The sequence below is a fragment of the Amphiprion ocellaris genome, chromosome 4, assembly GCF_022539595.1.
Source record: "Amphiprion ocellaris isolate individual 3 ecotype Okinawa chromosome 4, ASM2253959v1, whole genome shotgun sequence".
NCBI lineage: Eukaryota > Metazoa > Chordata > Actinopteri > Pomacentridae > Amphiprion > Amphiprion ocellaris.
In genome coordinates, this window is record NC_072769.1 from 999,553 (window position 1) to 1,025,991 (window position 26,439).

The window sequence follows — 26,439 nt, forward strand, 5'->3', positions numbered from 1 at the left end:
CACTGTGGGTGTGTTTTTTCATGTTTCTGTCATTGCATTATTCCTCTCCTGCCTCCACCGTCATTAACACAAACCTACTTCTGAAACAAGCTTCATTATAACATACTCATAATATAATCAGCTCTGACATGCAGCAAATACTGTAAAAAGACTTTTTGTTTTATATATTTATGATGAACAGTAATAATTTTAGCCTAGATGTTGCTGCAAAATGCACTTTTATTCGCTTACAATGTGAAGATCAGATGTGTAGCACTGCACTGACCTTTACAGATATGTAGATTATCAGAGAGGATAGTTGAGACAAAATCTAAACCATATTTTAAATGAAAGTGTCTTTAAGAATTTAAAGATACCAAGATCTGTTTCTTCTCCATAGTAGTAGTAGTCTAGGAGTCAAAAAGTCTGCAGGACACATTTGAAAAAGCCAAAGTTTGACTTTGTTGAAATAAAAGTGATATAGAAACAGAATATTATCTAATTTTTGGATTTGGTAAAGAACACTTTCATATGAAAAATTATGTGACAGTAACCCACCCTGAATCAGAAACACAGCGTTAAAATGTTAATGTAGCTGAGCTCTTAGTGGAACCTGATAGTATGGACTGCTTTTTCATTTCTTTTTGCTCAACCATGTTTGCCTCTTTGTCCTCATGTGACCAGCATTCTTGAAATCGGCACAGAAAAAACGTTTCCTGACACTTTAATGTGAACATGAGTGCCACATTGGCTCTGTGCTTAAGATGAGAGGACAAGTTTGTTGATAGGTGAAGGTAATAAATACAGTAGTGACCCTGAATATGTTGTCTCCCCAGAATGCAAAGTGCTAAAGTCATCGTACAGTCGCTCTGCTACTCCAAACCGGACAGCTAAGAGCCCTGGACCTTCGCGACGCAGCAAGTCTCCTGGTGCAGGTAGGAAACAGTGAAACAGCGTTAGAAAAAAAACAAAGAAACTGCCTGTGATAGCCTTGAAAAATGAATAGACATTCACACATAACACATGACCTTGTAAATGGACAATCGGAAAGGTCAAATCTTTTAAGATATTGCATTATGTGTGTGAGATCATGTTTTTTTCACTCCATTTATCTAATGCAAAGGTAGCACTGTAAATACATTTCTGTTTGACAGGCCTTTTTATTACTGTCAACAGGCTAAATTACGAAACAACTTGTGTGCTAATATGTCAGATTTAAAGAAGAGTTTGCAGTTTGGAGTTGCAGCTTTGCATCTGAAGCTCAACTAGTGTCAAAGTACTGGCATTTTACTAATGGTGCTACTTCTGTGCTTGATGTGTTTTGTTTTACACTGTTATAGCAAGACGACCTGTCCACTACTCAACCAGTCAGTCACCAATCAAGTCCCCAGGTGAGGCTTAAAGTTTTCTGCTGAAATACTTGGCCTAAACTATGAAATGATATTGGTTAACCAAGCTTTTGTAGTCGTACAAATATCTATCTGTCCAACCAGTGTTGCCAAGAGTCCAATAACTATAATAATAGTGCAATATTTTGGCCCTTTGTATGGTGTATGTTAGTTCTGAAACATCAGTGTTTAGTATTTTTTTACCATAGAAGTGAAATGGTATTGAGCTGATTTAGATAAATCATGTTTATGGAAAACCGACCTTGGATCTGTCATTAATGATCCAGTCACATCTCTGCCGACATCCCATGAGCCAGTCACAGTCTCTTATTCTGCATTGAAGTTATTCATGGTGGATGACCAAATAGCTGGGTGGTTAGGATGCATACTATATGAGCACAAACTCCCTGAGCAGCAATTCCCATTGGCTGTAAGTCATTATGCTACACTTTCCATAGACTTCCTGTCTGCTGTCACTCTAAAATACATACAGATGCACAAAAATAAGAAGCTACTTGTGATGAAACCATTGTTTAAACTGGTTACTGTAACTTTAGCTTGGTGAGGTTTAGGGGACAAAAATATTAACCTATAAACTGCCCTGCTGTCATGCATAGTGTGTTGAATATTAGCAGTCCAGTCAACCTGTTAACCTACAAATATATGTGAACGGCACATACCGTTGGCATTCATATACGGATTTAAAATATATGATGGATTCTCTTGAAATATGAAATTTTTGCAACCTCCTCCAAACCTGCCAAATGTTAGCATCACTTTACTAACTGAAGCCGTGTTAAGTGTTCTCATATGTTATATGTTGCATGCTAATGATAAAGAATCATTAGCATGCAACCATACAACCATTTTGAAATCCAAACATAGCATGTGAGTTGTTGAAAGGTTAGCCAAGTCTAGTAATATTGCATTAATGCTGCAGTATCAACTTATTGACCATAATTAAATAGGAAAAAAACACATTCATGTCAGCCTTTTACTTCAAACATAAGTAATATTTTTTGTAGCTAGCTACAATTGTTTTGTGTGTTTTTTAAATAAATGAAATGTAATAACATGATATTTTCTATTCAGATTCAGCATTTTTAACTCCACTAAGGGTATCTATATTAAAACTAAATAAGGCTTTCTATATAGTGTGTTAAATGAAAATTACAGCCAAAGAGGAGTATTTTCTTTCTACTTTCTTGCTTACATCAGTGATGTTTGCGTCTTCTCTTTGCAATCTTCTGAGCTTCATATTGTTTATACGTTTTCAGTTTGGATAGTCTGTCTTTTGTTTGACTATCTTTCTCTCCCTTTATTTGACTGGAGCTGCTGTGAACTGTACATATCTATCTGTTCTATGAGTTGGCTGCTGCAGAATCCCCTGACTTACAGCCATCAACTGACTCACACTGTGTGTTTTAGTAAAGCAGTAACAGCTCTTGTGTTCAGATGTTCTAGGACTCATGTTTTGGAAGTCCAACACACAGTCCCTGTACTTACATGTGTAAAATTAACTCACACCCGAAAAATGCTCCTTTCACATTCACACATGTGTAGCATGACTAAAACATGAAGCATTATGCTGCTTGTATAGGCAGCTGGCTGGACTAACATAGAAGTGGCTGAAAAGCCTTCTATGTAGATGCAGCTTTAGAAACAGTCCTCAGCTGTGCTGATTAAACCGGGCTCTAACTGAACAGTTACATCACATCCCTCTTCATCTGCAGCTGAGATGCTCAAAAGATAAAATAAAACACACTTTAAAACGTTTAAAGCAACAGTGTAATGCCACGTCTTATAATTCACTTAACTTCTCAAATGTTGATTTAGAAGTTCCTTTAAGAAGAAAAAAATGTGCCTTTAAAATGAAACAAAAACTTACAACTCTAAAACAGCAGTGCAAAGACACAGCATGCAGGCAGTGTGACATGATTTTCCTCAGCTCAGCTGGGTTTATGCAGATGACAGACTTAGAGGTAAAGTTTGACGCATTATGTCTGTGTATTAGTGCCAGAAACGCAGAGAGAGGGAGGCAGAAATAATCTGTTCTTGAGAGAATGAATCTCTGAAGCAATAAAGTCTCATCCCTGCTGTGAGCTTGTGTACCTTGTCTTAAAGGCCCTGTATTGTTCCTTTTTAACAAATTAATGTGAGTCTCACATTTCCCCAGAATGTGTATTTCTACTTTCAGCCTCAATTACTGCATGTATTGTTTCGTCTAACATGCCAATGGCTGTGTCAGCGTATATAGGTCTAACTCCAACTGAGCTGCTGCTGAACACTTCACACCTCTCTCTGCATCTACTGCCACTGAGGAGCCTGGAGCCCGTTGTGACATCACAACGGGCTGAAACTTAAAGGTCTAGTTTAGAGACACATTTTCTCATCTGTGGAAAATGGAAGGAAATGAGGGCATGCTTTTGTTTTCATATGTTGTTGCTCTTTAGGCACACTGGGGACATACGACTATGTTCAAATCAATGAAAAAATCTGTATTTTTGCATAATATGGCTCCTTTCTTCACTCATACAGTGTGTACATGAGTCATGTCCAGTCAATTCAATTCAATTCAATTCAATTCAATTTTATTTATATAGTGTCAATTACAGTCAAATTGTCTCGAGACGTTTTACAGAACCCATATGCCTGAACCCCCAGAGCAGCCCTAAGGAGACAGTGGCAGGAAAACACCCTTTTAACAGGAAAAAAAACCTCGAGCAGAACCCGGCTCTTATGTGGGGGGACCCATCTGCCTGCTGGCCAGGTGGGTTGAGAGGGACAGAAGAGGTAGAAAGGTAGAGATAGAGGGATAGAGGTAGAGGGTTTAGAGGTAGAGATAGAGAGGTAGGGGGGACACAAGGACCATAAAACACACAATTTAATACATGCATGATAAGACAGATGATACATGCAAAGTACAACTAACATGGAAACTAATTATAGTTTACTGCTATGGTGTACAGCTCTGGCATTAAATATACTACATATATAGCTGCTGGTAAATTCAAAAAATATGTAGATGAGCAAATCAAGTATAGTGAGGGTGATGCAGAGTAGAAGTCGCTGTTATTTATATAGCACACTTAAAATATCCATCGAGCCGAAATGCTTTCCACTAAAGGTAAAAGATTAATGTTGTGAATTTGCTAAATAAGTAAGTATTAAGATTAGGACCCGACATTGTTATTTATGATGTTAATTTAAATGAGTAATGGAAGGTCATATGGTTCAAACCCAACAGAATGATATAAAATACAAATTAATTTGACTCAGTTAAATGGTAAGACCAAGACCCTGCAGTATTATTAGTTATGATAATATCAATGACTAATATGTAAGTTACAGTTAAGTTCTGCAGTAAATAACTGTTTATTTACTGCAGAACTTAACTGTAACTTACATATTAGTAAAATTAGTAAAAGAACCACAGATTACCTGGACGTCTTCCATGTACAGTACTGTTCAAAAGTTTGGGGTCACTTAGAAATGTCCTTATTTTTGAAAGAAAAGCATTTTTTTTCATTTAAGATAGCATTAAATTAATCAGAAATACAGTCTAGAAATTGCTAATGTGGTGAATGATTATTCTAGCTAAAAATGGCAGATTTTTAATGGAATATCTCCATAGGGGTACAGAGGAACATTTCCAGCAACCATCCCTCCTGTGTTCTAATGCTACATTGTGTTAGCTAATGGTGTTGAAAGGCTCATTGGTGATTAGAAAACCTTTGTGAAATTATGTCACCATGCGAATAAAAGTATGAGTTTTCTTGGAAAACACAAAATTGCCTGGGTGACCCCAAACTTTTGAACGGTAGTGTAATTAGTTTTAGTCACAGATGTCTTTACTTAGAGATCAGATTGCCTGTCTTCACTGCTCTTACAAATCTCCTTCCTCTCCTCTACACAGTAAACGGTATCTCAACAAGCCAGAGCTCAGCTCCTAAGTCCACCAAGTCCTCCACACCATCTCCCACCAGCCCCCGGCCCATCCCCAGTTTTAAGGTGAGACACTGTGTCACTGCAGCAAATACTGTAGCTGCTGTCCAACAAGACCTCCACAGCTTGCACATAATACAGTTTTTCTCAACTGATAAGACATTGTTCCTGAGAAATAGCACACATTTCCCAACACACTGTACACTATTTTTTTTATTTGAACACAATTCACAAAGCACTGCACACTTGTGTCAAAAGCGCACTTTATTGTCAAATTTTGAACTTTGTTTCCAAAATTAAGACACATGAAGCAAAACTAGGACACTGCACTGCTAAATACAAAACACTCTTCTCTCACTGTGTTTTCACAAGAAGTGTAAAAAAATTATACAGTCCTCAAAAATGACAACTTAAACACAAATGCATCCTATAAATGAATCAGAGGGACCATTGCAGTGCCTGACTGTACATTATAAAATAAAAATAATATTAGACACCAAAAAAAATACAGCACTGTATTGTACACAGTACAGTATGCAGATATTTACACCACGTCTGCATCAATTATTTCAGCCTGGTCAGACCTCAGGACCTCATCAACATCACTCGCTATGTTTTCTCTGGAAAGAAGGACCTAGTGCAGGGCTATTCAATTAAAAATTCACTGGGGCCGGATTTTCAGATTAAGAACATGAGCTGGGCCGGATGTTTTTAGCAGACACTGAGCAAAGTTAACCATTTAAAATAAACACAAACAGATAACAAAGACACTGGATGTTTATAAACGTATTGCCACATCCAAAAGGACATAAACATAATAGAAGAGCAGTACTTAAACTAAACCTGTGCTGAAATACTGCTTCTTTAAATTTTACATTTCAAACACACAACTTCAGCACGTTTTGATAGGTAAATATAAGCACGTTAAGGTGCATATGAACATAAAAACTAAGTGCAGATTAGAAACACCATCTTTTGTTTTGGTCACATCTGAAAGTGCATTAAAAAGTAACTTGGTTAACAGTAACTTTTCAGAACTTGAGACATTTTTCTTCTTTTGAAATAACAAAAAACAGAGTTTGTCCCTGTCTATATTTGGTCTCATCTGAGACAGTCACAGCTTCAGTGCATATAATCAAAAAAAATAAACAGTGGGCACAGTGATATTCCTTTGAAATGAAATAAAGCTGACATCAAAGTGCATAATAAAGTGCAACTAAGTGAAATAACTGTCAAAACAAAATGTCTTTCTTAAATATTAAACTTATAATAAGTGAACAGAAAATAGTCACATAAATACATAAAACTACCTTTAGTGTCTGCTACAGCATGCTGCTTTGTTGCACTTACCATGTCTCGAAGACATCTGTGGCGAGAATGTTTGACGTGTCAGACCTGTTTGATAGCAGATGCCACACTCGTCTTAACTTTATCGTCCGTTAAAACTTCATCCACGACAGCCAACATGCAGTTCTTCACAGTTTCTGAGTCTGTGAACAGCCTCTTTTTCGTGGCCCTTTCCTGAGCTGTGCAGGTCCGCTTCATTGTAGTACAGCTCCGGTTGTAAGATGCAGTCAAACTTTGAATTATAGCCGCTCTCTCATGACATCCCTCGGGAAAGTTTGTCCGAAACGCGGCATGTTTTTCCAACGTGGTGTCTTCGGACATTATAATCTTTCAGCGCTGCAAAGCACTCGTTGCAGAGTAAACGCATTGGTTTGGCGTTCGGACTTGGTGGTAAATAAATAAATACTTGTCAGTCCACGCAGGATTAAACCGACGGTTTTCCTCGTTTCAGGATAGAAAAAGACATGCTGCTATTTTCGCCTGTATAGAACTGCTAATGTTAACTTTTCAAACGCGTCTACTCAACACAATGCATTGTGGGTTAGTTGCTAGGTTACGGCAAGTGTTGCATTCAATGTTCGCAATAATGTTGGAATTTTTGTAAGAACTTGTCGTCTCGAGGGTTGCTTTCGAGCCGCATGTGGCCCGCGGGCCGCTAGTTGAATAGGGCTGCTTTAGATGGTTGGAAAGGGGTCATTGGGGGGTGGGCCAGTTGTGAGGGGCCCGCGGGCCGGATGTGGCCCGCGGGCCGCCAATTGAATAGGCCCGACCTAGTGTGTCTGATCCAGCCCTGACATGCATCAACAGAATCATCACCAAATGCTAAGACCACTGATTGAAGAGATTTTCCCAAAGTATGGCTGCTGCTCATATACCTTCCACCTCCATGTAGAGAAGAATTCTTCTATAGGATTCAGAAAGGGAGAATATGGCAGCAGAAAAACCACAACTTGAGGGTTCATATTGAACCTTTCCTGAATCAGTAGTCCTCACTGAAAACTAACATTGTCCCAGACAACAACAAAAAACGCGTCTTCTTGCCAAATGCCCTGCTGCACCGTGTCAGTAGACCTTCTAAGTCCATCTAGGAAAGTCAACAAATGCTGGGTGTTGTATGGGCCCAGAACTGCATGACAGTCAGTTACCCCCAGATTGTTTATTGCAGCACAGAGGGTTACGTTGCTCCACGCTGACCTGGACGTTGACTATAGCCCGTTGTCCAATGATGTTCCTCCCTCTTCTCCTCCTCTTGCCCAGGTTGAAACCAGCCTCATCCACATAGATGTATTCATGTGTATCATCAGAATCTAACTGAAAAACTCTCTGGAACAAACGCACACCAAACACAGAAAAAGTCAGTCATGTTCACTTTCTGTAGTTTTACCAGAACTTGTGAACCAGAATTATGCATTAGATTTTTTACAGTATTCTCAGAACATTTCTGACTGCTTGTATTGTTCCAGTATAGACATGTCACTGAAGTCACAAACAACATTTACATACCATGTAAAGTGGTCCAGGATCAGGTGCATGGGCAGGTCCAGGTTCTGGTTCTGGTTCTGGCTGTGGTCTGGGTCGTCCACATCCTCTTCTTCCAACATGAACTCTTGCTCCTCTGACATCCATTCTGAACAGCTAATTCTGCTTCCCAGCAGGTTTTATAGTGTGCAGTTCATTGGTAAAAGTGTTTTCAGTTTTGACCTGTTGTGTCTTAATTGTGACAGCAGTGTTGGAACAGTGTCCCAGTTCTGCTTCCTAGTGTTCACTTTTTGAAAAATGTGTGCTATGAGTGACAAAGTGTGTTCAAATGAGCAAAAAACGTGTTCAGTCTTTTGCAAAAAGAGTGCAAGAGTTTTGGAAACTGTGTGCAAACCATGAATAGTGTCCAAAATTTGGACAGCAGAGTCCTGTTTTTGAGAAATGTGTGCAGTCAGTTGATGGCTGAGTGCAGTGAATGGAATTTAGTGTCTTATCAGTTGAGAAAAACTGTAATATCTACACTTGTCTTTATACAGTTTGTACACATTCACACTGACAATCAGTCTCACGGGACACATTTAGGACACATGACGCATTAAAGACACTTACAGTGAATTATGAAGCATATGAATAAACTTAAGCTATTATCAAACTTTCATTAAGACGACTGGTAAACCTCTTAACATGCACAAGGATAAAATATGGATAAAGTTCAAAAAAAGTTTCGGTTTTCATCCAGTGTTTGTGCTTTCTTGAGGCCTCATAAAAATGTTACATTTCTTTGCAAGTCTTTTTTATCTGATTCTATTTATATCTACAACCATATTTGCTTCCGTGGATTTTTCTTTACTGCAATTTTCTAGTTGCCATTTTGTAAAATAGCATGAATCCATCGGTTTCAGTGCAGGTTTGCTTCCTCAGAGACCTCAAGTGAGTCAGGTTAGTGCCAATAATGGCCTTATTGCAAAGGAGCGGATAAGGCAAGATTTCATGACCTACTTACCACAAAATGAAATAAATCTATGTCAAGTGAAGTTATTAAGTCACTGACTGACAGTCCTGTGTGACCTACACACTGTTGTAGCTCTGTGATGCGTTTTTGGTCGCATTTCAGATACTAATCTGATTTATTGATGGATTCTTCTGTAAGCTGTGCGTTAGTCCGCAACTACAATTTTCTGAAAGATCCAGCCAGCTGGCAAACCTCCTCCACCGTTGCACCATTCCTCACTAAGCCCAGCCAAAGACTGATCCATCCACATTAATTTGGCAGCATAGAAGGTTTTTATGATTTACTGAAGACTTTAAAATTCACTGTTGGGAAAGTAGAGTAAGATTTTTTGAAAAACTGAAAGAGAAAGGATGTTAATGCCTGATGAATGATAGCCCTCACTCTGTCATTCATTCATCCTCACTAAGACAAACAGATAAAGTCCTTTATCAGACAAAAAAGCCTTTTTTATGTGTCAAGCCATAAAAGGGACCTTGAAGCCGTCCTACCTTCCACTTTGGCCCAGAGGGCTACCTTTACAGACTAAATAATGCATCCTTACTGTTAGGTAATGTACATTACGGTGCAGTAAGATAGAGAAGGACTACTGCACATAATGGAGAAGATCTCTTGTCTGATTTTAATGCATTTATTGCTGACATCTCAAAAATGTCCCCAGAAGATGCTGAAACTGTCGCTGCTATGCTCTGCAGAAATGGCACTCTTTACAAATGAATCATTCATTTATGTGCAGTGATAAGTGGATATGGAGATCTATTCCAGAGGCTCTCGTACATTTTGAAGGGCAAGCTGATTTTAGACCTGCCTCGCTATTGAAATATTAAGTGTATTTATTTTTGGATTGACGTTCATTATGTTTGTGAGCAACATGCTTAACAGAATATTTCCAAATGACATAGATTAACAGGGAGTTTTTCTGGTTTAAGACAAAATGTTACACCAATTTGGATTAAAACTGCAGCTTGTTTATGTAAATTAATAGACAATAATTGAACATTAAAGTGTGGAGGTTGCCAAATTATGTATTGTGTCCTTTTTTTGTGTAACCTGATGCATTTCTATGCAAGAAAATGCCACCCAGCAATAATAAACCATTAGTGCACACTATGTTTTATGGGTGCTAAGGTTGCCATGGTAATTTTTCCATTTGCTTTGAGTATTTATGAGACCAAGCATTCGTCTCTTTTTGGTTTCTTCCTGCAGATCCCTCCGTCACATCACATCTCCTCCCCAAATGTAAATGGCTCTTTGAACAATCACCAGGAGCAAACCAATCAGCTGAGCCCAGAAGGTTTGTTCTCTTCTGTGGTGTTTTGCACAAAATTTTGTCTGAGTGTTTTTTCCAAGGCCTCATTTTAGTAAACCACAAGACCTGCCTGCTGAGTGCCGTAACCTCCATCTCTCCTCAGAAGTTAATGGGAACAGATACTTGCCCGCCTTGAGCATCTTGGAAAAATACAAGATCGGCAAGGTCATCGGAGACGGCAACTTCGCAGTGGTCAAGGAGTGTGTGGAGAGGTGGGTGAGACGCGTTCAGTCAGACTGGAAATGCTTAATGCACAGCGGCGTCTCTTGTTACCGCCGGTATGTGCATCACATGCAGTCACTTTTCAACCAGGGAGTTTAAGTCCTGATGACAGGCATTGTGGAGACAGAAATATCTTGTGGATTAAACCCAGCAGTCATTTTACTTCATTAGCCTTTTAATCTCTGAGTCAACACGCCGTTCAGACAGACGGGGGAAATGATGATGATGATGATGAGAAGAAGACTCAAGTGTGTGTGCTCTCACCTGGTGCACCTCATTGGATAGTACTTAAAGGTGCATGGTGCAGGCTCTTGTAAACAAACACTTCTCACACAAAATACACTGTATTTATCCTTAAAGCCCAACAAATATGACAAAATGTTCACAAAGCCACTAAAATATTCTAAGCTTAAAGGTCTGGAACTGAGATCATTAGATATAATTAAAAGCTGTGCCGTTTCCAAGAGTTAACAGATTTAGAAGAAATGTGAAACTTGCTTGGTTGATAATTGTCGGAGCTTCAGTAGAAATCAACTGAACTGTTCTTGTAGGTTTGTGGAGACGTTTCACCTTCATCCAAGAGGCTTCTTCAGTTCTAACTGACTAATGGGGAGTTAGAGAATTTATAGTCACCCCAGCTCACATGGCTGATGATTGATCATGCACATATATTACAACAGCCTTCCCCAACCTTGAGTCTTCTTCCCTGTCATTTGCTGTTGGGTTGCTCCATTTCTGTCAGAGAAAATGTTAAACTGCAGGAGAGAATATATATTTTCATATAAGCACAATGCGTATCTCATTCAAAAATTAGATACAAACAGGATTTAACACAATGAAAATATGAAAATGATTTTGCAGTGGTTTAATTTCACACCTTGCCACAGTGTGACTGTTGGCTGTTGTTACGCTGCTGTCGGGTGTGGTCACATTTGCAAAAGACTCGACTCTTTCAGCTGGTAATGAAAAGGAAACTCTACTCTTCAGCCTCATGTTACGGATGTTTTCTCATATTCTTGTTGAGCTGTCCTGTCTCTGCTCAAACTCTCCATAAACTGATTCTTCAGCCAGCAGCCTTTCCAATAATTGTAGCTGTGTTCCTGCACACTGAGGCTCTCCAGTGAGCACTTGATTTAAATTACAGACATTGTTGCAGAGTCAGTGCTGTCTTTATTGTCATCGCTAATTGCACTGTTTCTCTTCAGGTCCACGGGGAAGGAGTTTGCTCTGAAGATCATCGACAAGGCCAAGTGCCGTGGAAAGGTTTCACTTTTTTTTCCCTCACCATTTCCTTCTCTTGTTTCTGTCTTTGTGTGTCCATGTTTAGCCCCTATAGCAATACATACAAAACCGTTCAAAAGTTTGGGGTCACCCAGACAATTTCATGTTTTCCATGAAAACTCCCACTTTTCTCCATGTGCTAACATAACTGCACAAGGGGTTTCTAATCATCAATGAGCCTTTCAACACCATTAACTAACACAATGTAGCATTAGAACACAGGAGTGGTGGTTGCTGGAAATGTTCCTCTGTACCTCTATGGAGATATTCCATTAAAAATCAGCTGTTTCCAGCTACAATAGTCATTTACCACATTAACAATGTCTACACTGGATTTATCATTCATTTAATGTTATCTTCATTGAAAAAAACTGCTTTTCTTTCAAAAATAAGGACATTTCTAAAAGACCCCAAACTTTTGAACGGTAGTGTAAATACACAACTAAGGAGGGGTTGTATGTTAACATTCCACTGCATTATTAACACCCACATACAGCACAGTATCTCCTGTGTGTCTCGGATCCTCACAGACAGATTTGGTCGGTCATGTTTTATTCATTTCCTGACTCGAATTATCCTCACACTTTCTTGTGCAGGCAATGACACACACTAGAGCCTACAAGCTTGACACCAATTCAAATCCAATCAACAATGCAGCACCTTTCTATTAGCATAATGGGTGAGCATAAACACTGGAAACTGGTGCATAACAGTAACTTCTTCTTAATATTTCCAGGAGCACCTCATAGAGAATGAAGTCGCCGTGCTGCGGAGGGTGAAACATCCCAACATCATCATGCTGATTGAGGAGGTGGACACGCCCTCTGATCTCTACCTGGTTATGGAGCTGGTGAAGGTAGAGCAGAGGCAGAATGGGGGACTATATCAGCTCACACTCCTCATTTCTCTTTGACATGTAACCTGCCGTGTTGATGTCTTCTCAGGGAGGGGATTTATTTGATGCCATCACGTCCTCGGCCAAATACACAGAGAGAGACGCCAGCATCATGGTCTACAACCTCGCTGGGGCCCTGAAGTACCTGCACAGCATGAACATCGTGCACAGAGACATTAAGCCAGAGAACCTGCTGGTATATACTGACACATGCATTAGTTTTTTTCCCTATGAATGCAGCTGCTCTGTGAGTTTCAACTCAGTTTTCAATTTTAGGTGTTTGAGTACCCAGATGGCACCAAGTCACTGAAACTTGGAGACTTTGGATTGGCCACAGTGGTGGAGGGACCCTTATATACTGTCTGTGGCACTCCTACATATGTGGCGCCAGAAATCATTGCTGAGTCTGGGTAAGATGGATGTTTGGACAGAATGTGGCGTTTCTAGATTACTGAGGAAACAAAATACTCATAATAAAGTAACATGCATGGCTCTACTGCTGTGTGAATAAATACATTGTTAGAGTAAAAACACAGGTCTAGAATAGCACTGTGCGTAATTGGCTGAATGGAGATTGAAATAAAACATTTATTTGTACATTAACACACTCAGTAAAGCAGCAGAAATGGTTGTTGTGGTATATGCTGCATCATTATAATAAACTGAAACCTTGTCTCATCCTTTGTTATTTGTCAAATCTAAAATTTTTATTTTGTTGTGTAGTACATGATATATGATGGAGATGGTTTCTCTTTCCACAGTTACGGTCTGAAGGTGGATATCTGGGCTGCAGGTGTCATCACCTACATCCTTCTGTGTGGCTTCCCTCCATTTAGAAGGTAGTCAGTTTATATTGTTCAATAGAAGTCACAGTAAAACCTGTCAGCACTATCTGCTCATGTGCAGCGTTATAACAGTACGATAGTTTTCATTTTAAACCAAAAGCACAATGTTGAGTGAAGTGTAACATTATTTGGCAATTAGATTTTTATACCTGTCATCTGCAGTATAAGTGAAGTGTTGCTGTGATAAATAGTGGTGTCATCCAGCAGTCATAGTGAGGATGGTGTAGGATTGGTGCACATTATTGTCACCTATATTTAATCTAAAGCACATCATTGTATTTACAATAAAACAAAATGAAAGGTGAGGTTACAGGTATTTGTTAATATGCACAGTGCAGTTTTTCACAGCGTAGATGTCTTTTCATTCTGGATGCTTGTTCAGCATCTGTGTGTTTGTTTTGCAATAAAGTGAGAACAACCTGCAAGAGGACCTGTTCGACCAGATCCTTCTTGGCCGGCTGGACTTCCCGAGTCCTTACTGGGACAACATTACCGACTCAGCTAAGGTTGGGACTGCAGACACACACACAGCCCTTTATTTCTGTCACCTTGCTGTCTCTTGGTGGTGTTTATTGACTGAATAAAGTGGCTGTCAAAACAGGTCTCCAAATGTTACAGTTTAAACTCAAACATGCTTCACACTCCTTTAATGACTGTCTGTCTCCTGAAGGACACAGAAACCCCTCCAGCCCTCCATATTAATGTCGTGTATTAAGGTGACAGCCTGCGCTCAGCGTGTAAGACCAAACTGCTAATTAAACCCGCTTCTATTTCTGTGGTCCTGTCACTGTAGACAAGTGCACAGTTAGCGACACCACAGCACGAAACACGCATGAACATCCGAGAGGGTGATTTATCTCCAGACATGTGTACATACATCACTCTGAGTACGTGTGTGTGAGCCTGTTCATCATTTCTATACATTATGTCTTACATTAACTCTGCTTTATGATATTGTCAGACGGGTGATAATTCCATTTACGCTACTGTTCAAGAGTTTGGAGTCATTTAGAAATGTCCTTATTTTTGAAAGAAAAGCTTTTTTCGCCAATGAAGATAACATTAAATGAATCAGAAATCCAGTCTAGACATTGGTAATGTGGTAAATGACTATTCTAGGTGGAAATGGCTGGGTCAATATATAATTGAGGGACTTTTGAAATCCAAGGGATACATCTTGCATACATTTTTATTAAAAGTAAAAAAACTAATGTTTTATATGTTCATTATGATCATGTCTTTACAAATTCCATAATTATTTATTATGGAAACAATCACTTATTAATAAAAAAATGACTGGATATCTCTAAAATGTCAACTAAATAACCGTCCAAATTTAAGAACAACCACTTTCTAATTAGCTAAACAATAATAAAATGAGCTTATTCAAAAATTGTTTTGATTGTGTTCTTATTATTAAGTTGAGATAATCATGACAGATATTTCTTTTTGGTAATATATCAAATTTTAGATGGAAAATAACAGATTGTATCTGTGTCCGAGAAATCACTTTCCACTAAGTTCCCCATTCCAAAAACACCTCTCCAGGAAGTGTGTTAATTCCAGATCACATGACCTGCTCCACATGATGTCATTTCCTCCTGAAGAAAAGACTGGCCAGACTCCAAGGCTTTCTGACTTATTTAATATAAAGTAGTCAACAGGTTTACTACAATATCTTTAGAAATAACTTTCAATTTCAATTTTGCTCAATTGTATATATAATATTTTGGAAGAATCTTTCCTACAAATGCCATGTGGGGTTTGGTTATAGGCGGGCATGTTGATTTTAGGCCTGAAAACAGCAAAAATGTCAACTATGATACTAAGAGTCCTGCAATTATATATTGATCTGGCTGATTTTGAATGGAATATCTCCATAGGGGTACAGAGGAACATTTCCAACAACCATCACTCCTGTGTTCTAATGCTACATTGTGTTAGCTAATGGTGTTGAAAGGCTAATTGATGAATAGAAAACCATTGTGCAGTTATGTTAGCACATGAATAAAAGTGTGAGTTTTCATGGAAAACATGAAATTGTCTGGGTGACCACAAACTTTTGAACAGTACTGTATGTGACAAAGCTGTGGATGCTAAGTTTAAAAGGAATTTAGCTTTATTGCTAAGCTAAACTGTGTTTTGCTGCAGGAGCTGATTGGGAAGATGCTGCAGGTCAACGTCGAGGCTCGATACACTGCTCTGGACGTCCTGTCACACCCCTGGGTCACGGTATTCTATTACTCTGTATTTGCACGCAGCCTGAGCTGTGGTGAGACTTTTGTGGTTTTTGAATGAAAATATGTTGAACGACGTGTTTGTGTGTGTGTGTAGGATGACGTCGTCTTGGAGAACAACATGAAGATGGAGGTGACGGGTAAACTGAAGACGCACTTTAACACTGTGCCAAAGCACAACAACGCCACAGCCGGCGTGTCGGTCATCATGGTGTGTACCTAAAAGAATTCTTTGATTTCATTAATATTTTTCAGCGAGCTCTTTAAGTCTGATATTTGACATGGGTTTAGTCGTAACTTACGAACATGTCGGCCTTCTTCCAAACACTTACAGTGAATGTCTGACCCAAATACAGAAGATTGCACTCCTTCTAATTCACATGATATCAATCTTATTCCCATTTAATCACTTGCCCAAGAATGTCAGGACTCATCTTTCCTCCAAGATGACATTAATAACAAGTTCAAAACAACTTATCCTGCTGTGAACACGTCAGACGGGATTTTAGAGACGAAGCAATGGAAAAACTTGGAGATTGAACATCTTTCCATCCTGTCTGTTTCTAGCCGCCTTTGCATCATTTTCTGTTGTACAGTCGGTACTTTCTCTCCTCATGCCATCAGGTCACAAACCCATCAGCTCAGCACTCTCTTCAGTCAGGGACGGGGGGGAAGGAGAAGTTGATTATCTCTTTTAACGACGATTATTTGAACTGACGCTCCTCTCAACGCAAAGAGCCTCATTTTGTTGTAAATCTCATTCGACAGTTTGAGGTGTGAAAGCCGGCCCTGGCCTCGGCTCCTCCTCCTCCTCCTCCTCTCTCCATCCTCTTCCTCCTCCCTCCTCCTCACCCCTCCCTCACACCTGACCCGGGACCACAGGGGACGCCTGGAGCTGAGAGCCGGGTACACACTTCACTCCCCCGCCTCCCTCCTCCCAACTCCCCCAGCTTCCTCCATCCATAACAACCCCTCGCCCTCCCTTTCCCTTCCTTCCTGTTTCATTCTCAAGCCTCCCCCCTCTCTGCTCCTCTTGATAACCGCTTCCACTAACCAGCTGATGTGGAACTCATTAACACTCACCATTCTGCTCCTTCACTCACATTTCACCACATTTATATCGATCACAAACTTTTAACGGGATGTGATAGAAATCTGTCTGTTTGTCGAAGGATGTGTTTGTTGAATCGTGTTGTCATCGAGGTTTTTAACAGCATGTTCACACTGCTAATGCAAGCTAAGACCGGTGTGATTTGCGTCCCTCTCTGTATTAATTTTTTAAAAAGTGATTTAATTCTTAACAGTCACTTAGTCAACTTTTATGGTGACTTCTGCATCTCTAAATCTATAATTGGCTTTGAGGCAGTCTTTTGCATTATATGATACTCTGGCACCACCTTGAGGAGAAAGTTAGGAAATTTGCTGACACTGGTTTGTGGTCTAAAATTTGCAGGGATGGATGCAAAGTGGCTTTATTGCCTTGGATGTAAGAATCCCCTGCACATTTTTACAGAATAAGGCCAAATTTTACTTTATTTTTATTGTGGTCTTTAAATCTAGCCAGAGACAGCTTTTCAAAAATGCTTAATAATTTCTTCAAAAGCTGAGCACTATTATGGTATTAAGCAGAGACAGGCACAGATGGTATATTTATTATTTAATTATTATCTCTTAAGTTAGGGATTCTATTTAAAGAATATTTACGGCATCAGTTTGTAAGATTAAATAAATGACAGTGTTCATGTCTATGCTGTTAAATTAACATATATTCCAGTGCTACAGTGTGTTTTTAATAGTTTTTGGACAACAGTGAAAAAAAGACAACTGTTCATTGTCATTTTCTGTCATTTGTTAACAGTATAAAAGATACTTAATAATGCCAGACTTTTCTTTAACAACTAGTGGATTCAAAAAGAGATTTTGATCACATGTTCACCCTACAACCTGTTGAATCTTATAGTTTAGCACCCACTGTTTCTGCCTGAATTAGTCCTTTTGTAGAAAGTTACAATTTGTTCCAACTCAGTTCTGTCAAATACAAACAGTCATTTGGTTTTGGAACATGTTTTAATGATCAGAAATAGCGAAGCAGCACTGAGCTGGAACATTGACTGTCCGCCGGCCATCATGCTTGTTGTGTTGACTTTATTTTGTGAAGCTGTAAGTAAGACTAGTCTCTGTCCCTTTTTTTGCTTCTCCCCCTCCCCTCTCCCTGCATTTCGTCCCTCTGAATTAGCTCCAAGGCAATGGTATGTACTAACACTTAACGCTACGCCTCGTCTGTTCTGCTGCTGAGACCCAGCAAAGGGCAAATGAGGAACGTTACATTTACTGTTTAGTTTATTTTTAATCGGTCCTGTACTCTCAAGATCATAATTTGCTTTATACTAAACAAGTCATGCATCTGTTGAATGGAAAAAGTAAACATTTCTTTTCTCATTTGCCCTTTCTGTGCACGTTAGAGTAGCTCTTGATTTGCCTTGTCGTGGAGTCAGTCTGCTGTGTCTTTATGTTGAACCATCTTTCAGTTATTTTTGTCCATTTCCATTAGTTTGTTTCATCATGAGTGTTGTTAATCGTAGATATCACACAAAAAATACCAAACTGGGTCAGTAGTTAATGATTGTTGGTATAAAAAGAAAACATTTAGCTTCTTAAATCCCATTACAACGGCTAGCCTGTAATTTACAGGGAAACACCCAAGTATTATTTATGCTAAGGTGTCCTGAATTCTGTGTAGATTGACCCACAATATGTCTTTCCTTCTTTCTCTGTCCTGATTGATGGTTTTAGCACACAAGTATCACGCTGATGGTTTGTCTGTCTGTTTCGCCAGAGCACAGCTCTTGATAAAGAGATCCTTCGGCTCGCTGCCCGTCGTCGTCCAGATCCACAAGTGGTGCCATGCTCGCCATCGCTAGCTGGCAAGGAACTTCCATCTGCTCTCCCAGTCGAACCAGCTTCTCCAACCATACAGGCGTCGTGTGCCAAAGTTCCAGAATCTACCAGTGTGGCTTCAGCAACCGCCCAGACTGCAGCAGCTGCTGGGCCTGATGCTAGCAGACCTCCCTGCTCTCAGTCCACCAGTGACAGCCATGTTTTAGCTGCTGAGGTAGATCTGCCTCCTCTTCCTCCTGCTGCTGTAAGTTCGCTTCAGTTCTCACCCTCACCCTCTGCTGAAGCTCCTCCCATCGCTTCGGTGCCTCTCTCCTCCCCTCCCGAGATAGAAACGTCACCGACTTCCCTCCCAGCCGCCCCTTGTTTACCAACAGAGTCGACCTCCCCCCGTTCTACTCCCTCAACACCCACCTCCCGTCCTTCCCCGTCATCTCCCACCAAACCCTTTTCTCTCTCCCCCTCTTCTCCCACCAAGCAACCAGCATCCCCATCCTCCTCTCCCACAAAGCCAGTGTCCCCCTCTCCCGTCTCCCCCGTCCAGCCCGTCGTATTCTTCCCACTCTCCTCCCCGACAGAACCGGAACCGTCCTCCCCCTCTCCCATCCATCCGACTCTGTTCCCCTCTCCTCCCTCCACGCCTCCCAGATCCAGCAGCCCTCCCTCCCCCGCTGGCCCTCCTTCCCCCAGCCCTCCACCCGCCGAGGAGCTTATGGGGTGAAAAGGCCAGTCTGCTCAGCTCCTCTTTCCATGAACAAAACTGAAAACACCACATCGAGCATTTGTTAGTAGCTGTAAACTGAGCCAGGCACTGACTGCTGTATCCACATCTACTCCTCTCATTCTCATTGTGTGAAATGGAAGCATTTTCTTAAGAGCGTCGATTGTATATGTGTTTTTATTTATTATCGGAGGATGCGGAGAAAGGGAATATCACTGTTCTGAGTGGTTTGTCTATTGAAGTCATGCATTTCTGTATCGCATAATGTGAAACCTTCCTCTCATTTAGCTTTTCACTTCCCTTTTGTAAATGATGATTCAGGACAAACACATCCATATATCGGATGTCGGATCTCAGCATATCGGAACTTGCTAGTCTAGCTACCTGTAGTGTAGCCATCCTGATGGTGACAGCACATTTACTCCTTTATGTGAGTGTTACTGTGAACGGTGGGTGGACAAAATAATGCAGTAAGTAAGTTAACACGATAAACAGCTCCAGTTCTGTGACCTTTTGATGCCGGTAAAAGTGGTGATTATCAGAAACAAATAGCTGTTAACGTTCAGTTTAAGGGTATGTCCAAAGTCCTCACAGAAGAATCTCCCCACTTGGCAGATATTTTGGGCTAGAAAGACCACGATCCTATTTAAATGAAAGTGGAGAGAATAACTGTAATTTCCACCAGGACAATAGCGACCATGCCCAAAACCCAACACTTTTTTGAATTATGTATCTAATTTTGGCCAATTTTAGTCCAATTTCTGCACATTTTCAAGCTCTAAACTCAAACGGGGTAACCTCAACAGAGCTCAAATTTGGCCAGGATGTACACCAGGCATGGGTGATAAAAAGGCATCAAAATGCTACGCAAAAGTCTGAGGACGTGGAAATGGTGGCCCCCGGAATTTCAACATTTTGTCATGAAACGTGAAATGCTGTGTAACTGGTCTGTACTTGCTCCAATCTGCCTTTCTCCCACAAATTTCTAATCAGATTTCAGAAGTGTAGAGTCTTTTCTTACTAATATTTCTAATGTATCTGCATTAATTAGAAAATGCCATTTTTATCATTCACCTCCCAAAGCTTTTGGATTGTGATCGCTCACAGTAAAACGCATAAACATTTCAACCAAAGGCTTACACTGTTTTATCTCAAGACCCTCTCCATCAAGTCTTTTACCTTGTTAACTTGTTTATCTGGTGTTTTCTATGTGTAGAAAGATGCATCATGAGTGAAATGATTGGTCACAATGACTCAAAAACTATTTTCTGAATCACAAATGTGGCCTTCTGCTGTTCTAACTTGTTAAACAACTTAAATGCAATGCTTTGGGAATCACTCCTCATGTGGTACGTAGCTGTGAACACGTGCAGGTGTTGATCAGCCTGCTGCTACTTTAATACAGTACAAATGGAATTATGTTTGTGATGCTCATATAATTGAAAATATCACAGCAGCGGTGACTCTCTCCAGAAACAGTGTCCCAGTTACTGTGAATAATTCACTTACGGCTCAGTTTAAATTAGATCTGTGAATTATCCAGTACCTGGATCACAGCCTCGGGAAAAGAAGCGTAACATTTTCATTATCGCGAGCACAAAACACAATTTATCTACCTTCACGCCGTTAAAGAGGGTTGGGAGGAGAAATTTCTCAGATGAATATCTAAAAACCTGTGTAAATAAACCCAGATACAAGTGACAAAAAGGTTGTTCTTCCAGGGCGGTTGTCTTTTTGTGTTATTTTGTTCATCCGCTGTCACTGACACACATGCTGACTCTTTCACTCACTGTATGTTTGTATTTGGTGTCGACTGTATCTGTACATAGTGTGATGAACCTAAGCTCTCCACCTGAAACTTGAAGGTTTGTATTTGCTGCTGTGTGTTTGAGCAGCCGTGACCTGCAAAGTCAGAACTGCTGTATAGAAAAAAAGTAGATCCAACAGACATTAAACCAAACTTCACAGCTATGACTAAAGTATTGCACAGAAAGGACACAATTACTACTTGTAGTTTCTCCTGACTCTCCTGTACTTTGGGCTGCATGAAACTATACTTCAGAATATTCAACTTGTGGTTTTTGGTCTGTTGGATTTAGAAGCACGAATGTGTTGTCAAGGTGACGGGTTTGTACCTGATCACAGCTCATTGCTTAATGATGCCTTTATCCAAACCAGCTTGGCTGAAAAATGATGTCCCAAATTCTGATTCCTAAAACTTAAGTTAGAAGTGATTTGTTTTGTCCTTGTTTTAAACTCTTTAGCTTTTATCCCAGCTGCTGTTAGTAGAGCCGACTCCTCCAGTGGTTCGACATGCCCCCCTTTACCTCCTCTGGACTTTTTCTGCTGCATCAATACTCTCACACACTCAGAGTCAAGTTGGTCACAATGTCATTTAGTTCCTCTTCTGTATATGTAGTCAGGTAGATTTTCATATGCTTTGTTTTAGCAGTTTGTAAAGGAAAATTTGTATGAAAAGACAGTTTTAAATGGCTAGATCAAACATGTCAAACTGGAGTTTTTATTAGGCGTAGAGCAGCTGCTTTTAATGTCCTACTATTTTGAAACAGTTCAAAAAAAGGGTAAAAAAATGCAATAAAGACTTCAAATCTGCATTTGTTTGTTGTGAATGTGTTTGTGTGACCACTAGAGGGGGCTGTGCACTGTTAGTGACGCTAAATAACAAACACACCAACTCAAGTTATAAAATTCCATTTTATTGTCTGAACTCAGCACACAAAACACTCCAAAATGATTGCAAAAAAGGGTTGATAGATAAAAGTAGTTCCCATATAAGTGGAGATTCAAACCACATTGAAGCGCAAACTTTAAAGGAAGGAATGTTTCCTGAAAAATTAAAGCTAGAAGTGAATGCTTGTTTAACAGAAGACCAAAGGAAGAAGATGTCTCATTTTAGTGCTGAATCACATCAAGATAATCACTCATTCTGTAATTTAAACAGCTGTGATGGAAAAAAAAACAACCCAGACAATAACTGGGTAAGTCCTTCCTTTCATTGTGCAGCTCACTTTGCTCTTAGCTGCTTTGGAGACTCGAAGAGGACTTTAAAGGTGCAGAGCTTGCTTGGACGCTAGACAGGATTTTTATTTAGTGATGTAAAAATTAAATCTTCACTCGATCCATCGGAGACATTAATTAAGGTTCTCATTTTAGAAACAAAAAAACAATTCACTGCTCAGTCATTTAAGAAAGAAATGTCAAACGTCGACTCCTTCACAGAAAGCTCATTTTTACCATTTTCACTGACGCTGGAAGGTTTTGTGTTTTTCATGTTGAAAGGTTTAAATAATAAGGTGATAGATCTGCACTGATATGTTTCATATGAGTAGTGAGCCATGCACAGAAATGCAATCTCTTAGCGAGCACAGACGTACAGAAGGAATAGAAATCTTAAATATGGAGGACTACATTTAAACATATAGAGATATTTATATAATTGCGTATTCCCTCTTCACTTCTTTCACTTCAAAACATTTATTATTTATTCAAACATTTCACATCTACTTGCTGTGTAGCCAAAACAAGGAAAAGCATGTTAAAGTGAGTGATAGCTTAATAATTGCTGCCCACTTACACACCTACAGAAAAGAAAAATCATTCACCCTAAAGTACACAAATATTTGGATTTTTAAGTCAAGAGAAAAGATTCTCACTAACTCCCCACGAATCCCTCTTTTTCTTCAGTGGAGGAGATGAAAATAGACTCTTAAAGCTAAAAATAGATTTGTTTTTAACCGTACAGGAACACAACCCCCACCCTAAGATTTATATGAAAATTTTCTATCTGATCTACAAAATATAGCAATGCCCTTTTTAAAAATAGTTTGATTCTTTTACTATAACATGACAGATTTGTGGTTTTTTTTTCTTCTTTCAATGAGATACATTCAGGATATCAGGATATAGACAGAATAGTGCCTTTCAGAAGAGTTCACACTTGCAACAGTTTGGATTTTTTTGTCTTGTCAGTCGAGTCAGTACCTGGTCTGGTACTCGTGATGCCACCTGTTGAAGTCGTTGTAGAAGAGGACGATACTTCCAGAGGCCATGCCGGTGATGATGCACCTTAAGGCAGTGAAGAGACATGAATTTAATAATTCTATTCATGGTTAATTTGAAGATTAAGACAACAAAACTTATGATCATCTAGTAAGATTGCGTATTAAATATATAAAAATTTGCCTCATCTTGATCAGCTACAACTTTAAAATTCTGTTTTCATATTTATTCATCAGCAATGGTATTAATGATAAAATGCATATAAACTGCAAAAATCAAGAGTTTTTACAAAAGAGAGACAATTGTATTCGTAAGTTGCAAAGTAATAGTAGGTGGTGCAGGACAAAATAAAGAAGAGTCATAACCTCGTAATAACAAAACAGCAACGTCTATCTGAAGTTTGCTAGCAGTATCTTTTAGTCATTAAATAAAGCTGCAGAAGTGTTTTAGTTCTCATTTACAAAAATCATATTTTGTCACTTAACGCTCTAAACTCCAAGCAGGATTCAAAGGCATATTATCTTTAAAAAAAATTAAAACATCTCAAAATGTACAACATTTATCAGAAACAGAAAGTGTAAAAATAGAAAGAATTGGTGGATTTCTTTTTTATTTATTCATGTACTTTTTCAAGGTTTTTTTTTTTGGCCTTTTGTTGGCTTTATTTAACAGGTACAGTCGAGGAAGACAGGAAAGCAGGGAGAAGAATGGGGAAAGACATGTAGTAAAGGGCCATGAGCTGGAATCAAACCCAGGCCGCTGCGTTCAGGGGTCACTCGCTCAACCAGGTGAGCTATCTGGGCGCCCAAACTGTTGGATTTTTTAAAAACTTCCCAGTGGTGCCTCAGCTACTCATCCGTGAAGTGCTGCACTTTCAGGAAAGTTAATCAAAACTAAAGTTCAAATCCTGGTAACTGCGGTAAAAACTAAGCTATGAGTCACTTAGCTGTGACTAAAAGCTGCGTGGGGCTTTTCGGCAGACCGTGTTTACAAAGACCAGACAAACAAATGGAAAATGTAAATAGTAAAACATCTACATGATGTAGTCACCATTTTGTCCAGTATTTCTAACAAGCCGTGGGCACAAGAGCACCGGTTTGTTTGTATTTCTTTAAACCAATCACAGTCGTCATGGGCGGGGCTAAACACAGGATGCAGCTTCAGTTCATTCAGAATAGTGACAGCTGGATGAGCACTGCAATTAAAATGGATAATCCACCACAGAAAACAAGGAGAGTGAGCTGCCTCACTGCACAAAAATCCAGTGTGGTAGTTAAATGGTAACACTTAGATATCAGAGTCAAGACACTGGTAATGTGGTAAATGACTATTCTAGCTGGAAACAGCTGATTTTTAATGGAATATCTCCATAGGGGTACAGAGGAACATTTCCAGCAACCATCACTGCTGTGTTCTAATGCTACATTGTGTTAGCTAATGGTGTTGAAAGGCTCATTGATGATTAGAAAACACGTGTGAATTTTCGTGGAAAACATGAAATTTTCTGGGTGACCCCAAACTATTGAATGGTAGTGTACATCCAGTGAGTCAGACTTCTGTAAAAGGTCGTACTTTACTCCTTTATGTTCCTGAGCTGCTTCATCCATATCAGTCAGCTAGCTCTCTCAGGTCAAATGTGTTCAGTTTGTTGTCTGTCCCTCAGATTCGCCTTAAGACTCGAGGTGATCGAGCTGTTGAGGTCATAGTACCTAAATTTTGGAATGTGCTGCCTGCACTTTTACTGTCTGCCGAGTTTCTTTTAAAAGCCAGCTAAAGACGCACCTATTTAGACCAACAGTTGGGTAACTTACACACTAGCTCAGTATTTGCTTTATTTTTGTGTACTACTGTTGTGTACTGTGTCTTCCACTATGTGTTGTGTAGTTTTGCACTTTTAACTTTGTGGCTCAGGCAGTCACTTTGTGTTTTCCTGTATGTTCATGTTGCCTTTGTAAAGCATTTCGTGACCTTTGTATGTGAAAAGCGCTTTCTAAATACATTTTACTTACTTTAAAGGGCACTCACTGAAATACTTTGAAATTCAAAATTTCAACCTTGGAACGTTATTGGAGGACGTAAGACTTTTTTTTTTACATTTGTGACATTTTTCTAAATGTTTAATTTGCATGTTGAAATTCAAGGTAAATGAAGTTCCCACATATGGTTCTTTGCCCATTGGTGGTATAAAAACATTCCAAGAAATGCATATATCATCACATAGCATAAGCACTTAACCGTAAAATGTGTGAGTTTCGTCAACTAACCATGGTTAGATTTGATGATGTGACCGCAAATATGGAAGAGGACCGAGCTGCAAGTCCGTCTTTTTTCAACTTAGGAGAAAAGAGAACGTTTGATACGTTCTAGACCTCTGCTGATTGGTCAAATGCCATGATGTAGTGTGCTGTAACGGAGAGTGGTCTTCGCTGATTGGCTGGGTGAAAACCACATGCTTGTCGACCTCACTGAGAGGCGGAAGGAACGCCATATTTAATGTGTGCGGAAGTTACCAAATATGATCACTGATGAAGTGTTAAGCACAGAAACTCTACTTCTATTTCTACTTCCAGACTACTATCTACTTACAACGTGGCATTGCTTTATTTACTCCTAAAGCTAAAAGATCGCTTTCACCCCTGGATGAAGGTCTTTATAATCCGTATGTGTGTGAGTGTTTTACCTTTGGTCATGCGACATGGCCATGGAGCGGATTCCTGCATCACAACCAGGGTAGGTGAACAGCTGTTTGAGGTTGTGGACCTGCCAGACAGAAACTACACCTCCATCCCCACCTGTCAGCAGATACTGGCCATCACGGCTGAGAAGCATGGCCTGCCAGAGGATACACACAACGACTTCATTATAAA

General features: G+C 39.6%; 2 protein-coding genes across 12 annotated transcripts in view; one reads left to right on the plus strand and one right to left on the minus strand.

Moving 5' to 3' along the window:
* The window catches only part of dclk2a (doublecortin-like kinase 2a), a 59,014-nt gene extending 36,849 nt beyond the window's left edge, over positions 1-22,165 (plus strand). For 2 of the 3 annotated variants that reach the window (XM_023262232.3, XM_023262233.3), the window contains exons 4-17: positions 816-914; positions 1,320-1,370; positions 5,284-5,378; positions 10,354-10,441; positions 10,560-10,668; positions 11,884-11,941; positions 12,696-12,815; positions 12,904-13,050; positions 13,131-13,264; positions 13,616-13,693; positions 14,109-14,205; positions 15,851-15,931; positions 16,034-16,147; positions 18,773-22,165. In XM_023262232.3, the coding sequence (XP_023118000.2) occupies positions 816-914; positions 1,320-1,370; positions 5,284-5,378; positions 10,354-10,441; positions 10,560-10,668; positions 11,884-11,941; positions 12,696-12,815; positions 12,904-13,050; positions 13,131-13,264; positions 13,616-13,693; positions 14,109-14,205; positions 15,851-15,931; positions 16,034-16,147; positions 18,773-19,552 (2,051 nt within the window). In that variant the 3' untranslated portion in view covers positions 19,553-22,165. Of the gene's footprint in view, positions 1-815; positions 915-1,319; positions 1,371-5,283; positions 5,379-10,353; positions 10,442-10,559; positions 10,669-11,883; positions 11,942-12,695; positions 12,816-12,903; positions 13,051-13,130; positions 13,265-13,615; positions 13,694-14,108; positions 14,206-15,850; positions 15,932-16,033; positions 16,148-16,704; positions 16,843-18,772 lie in introns of all 3 variants that reach the window. The other variant, XR_004846698.2, reaches the window with a different exon arrangement.
* An 83-nt stretch (positions 22,166-22,248) lies between these two features.
* lrba (LPS responsive beige-like anchor protein) overlaps positions 22,249-26,439 on the minus strand; it is a 198,375-nt gene continuing 194,184 nt past the window's right edge. For all 9 annotated transcript variants that reach the window (XM_023262251.3, XM_023262258.3, XM_023262253.3 and 6 more), the window contains 2 exons: positions 26,253-26,404; positions 22,249-23,638 (listed from right to left, as the gene is read on the minus strand). In XM_023262251.3, the coding sequence (XP_023118019.2) occupies positions 23,548-23,638; positions 26,253-26,404 (243 nt within the window). In that variant the 3' untranslated portion in view covers positions 22,249-23,547. The remainder of the gene's footprint in view (positions 23,639-26,252; positions 26,405-26,439) is intronic.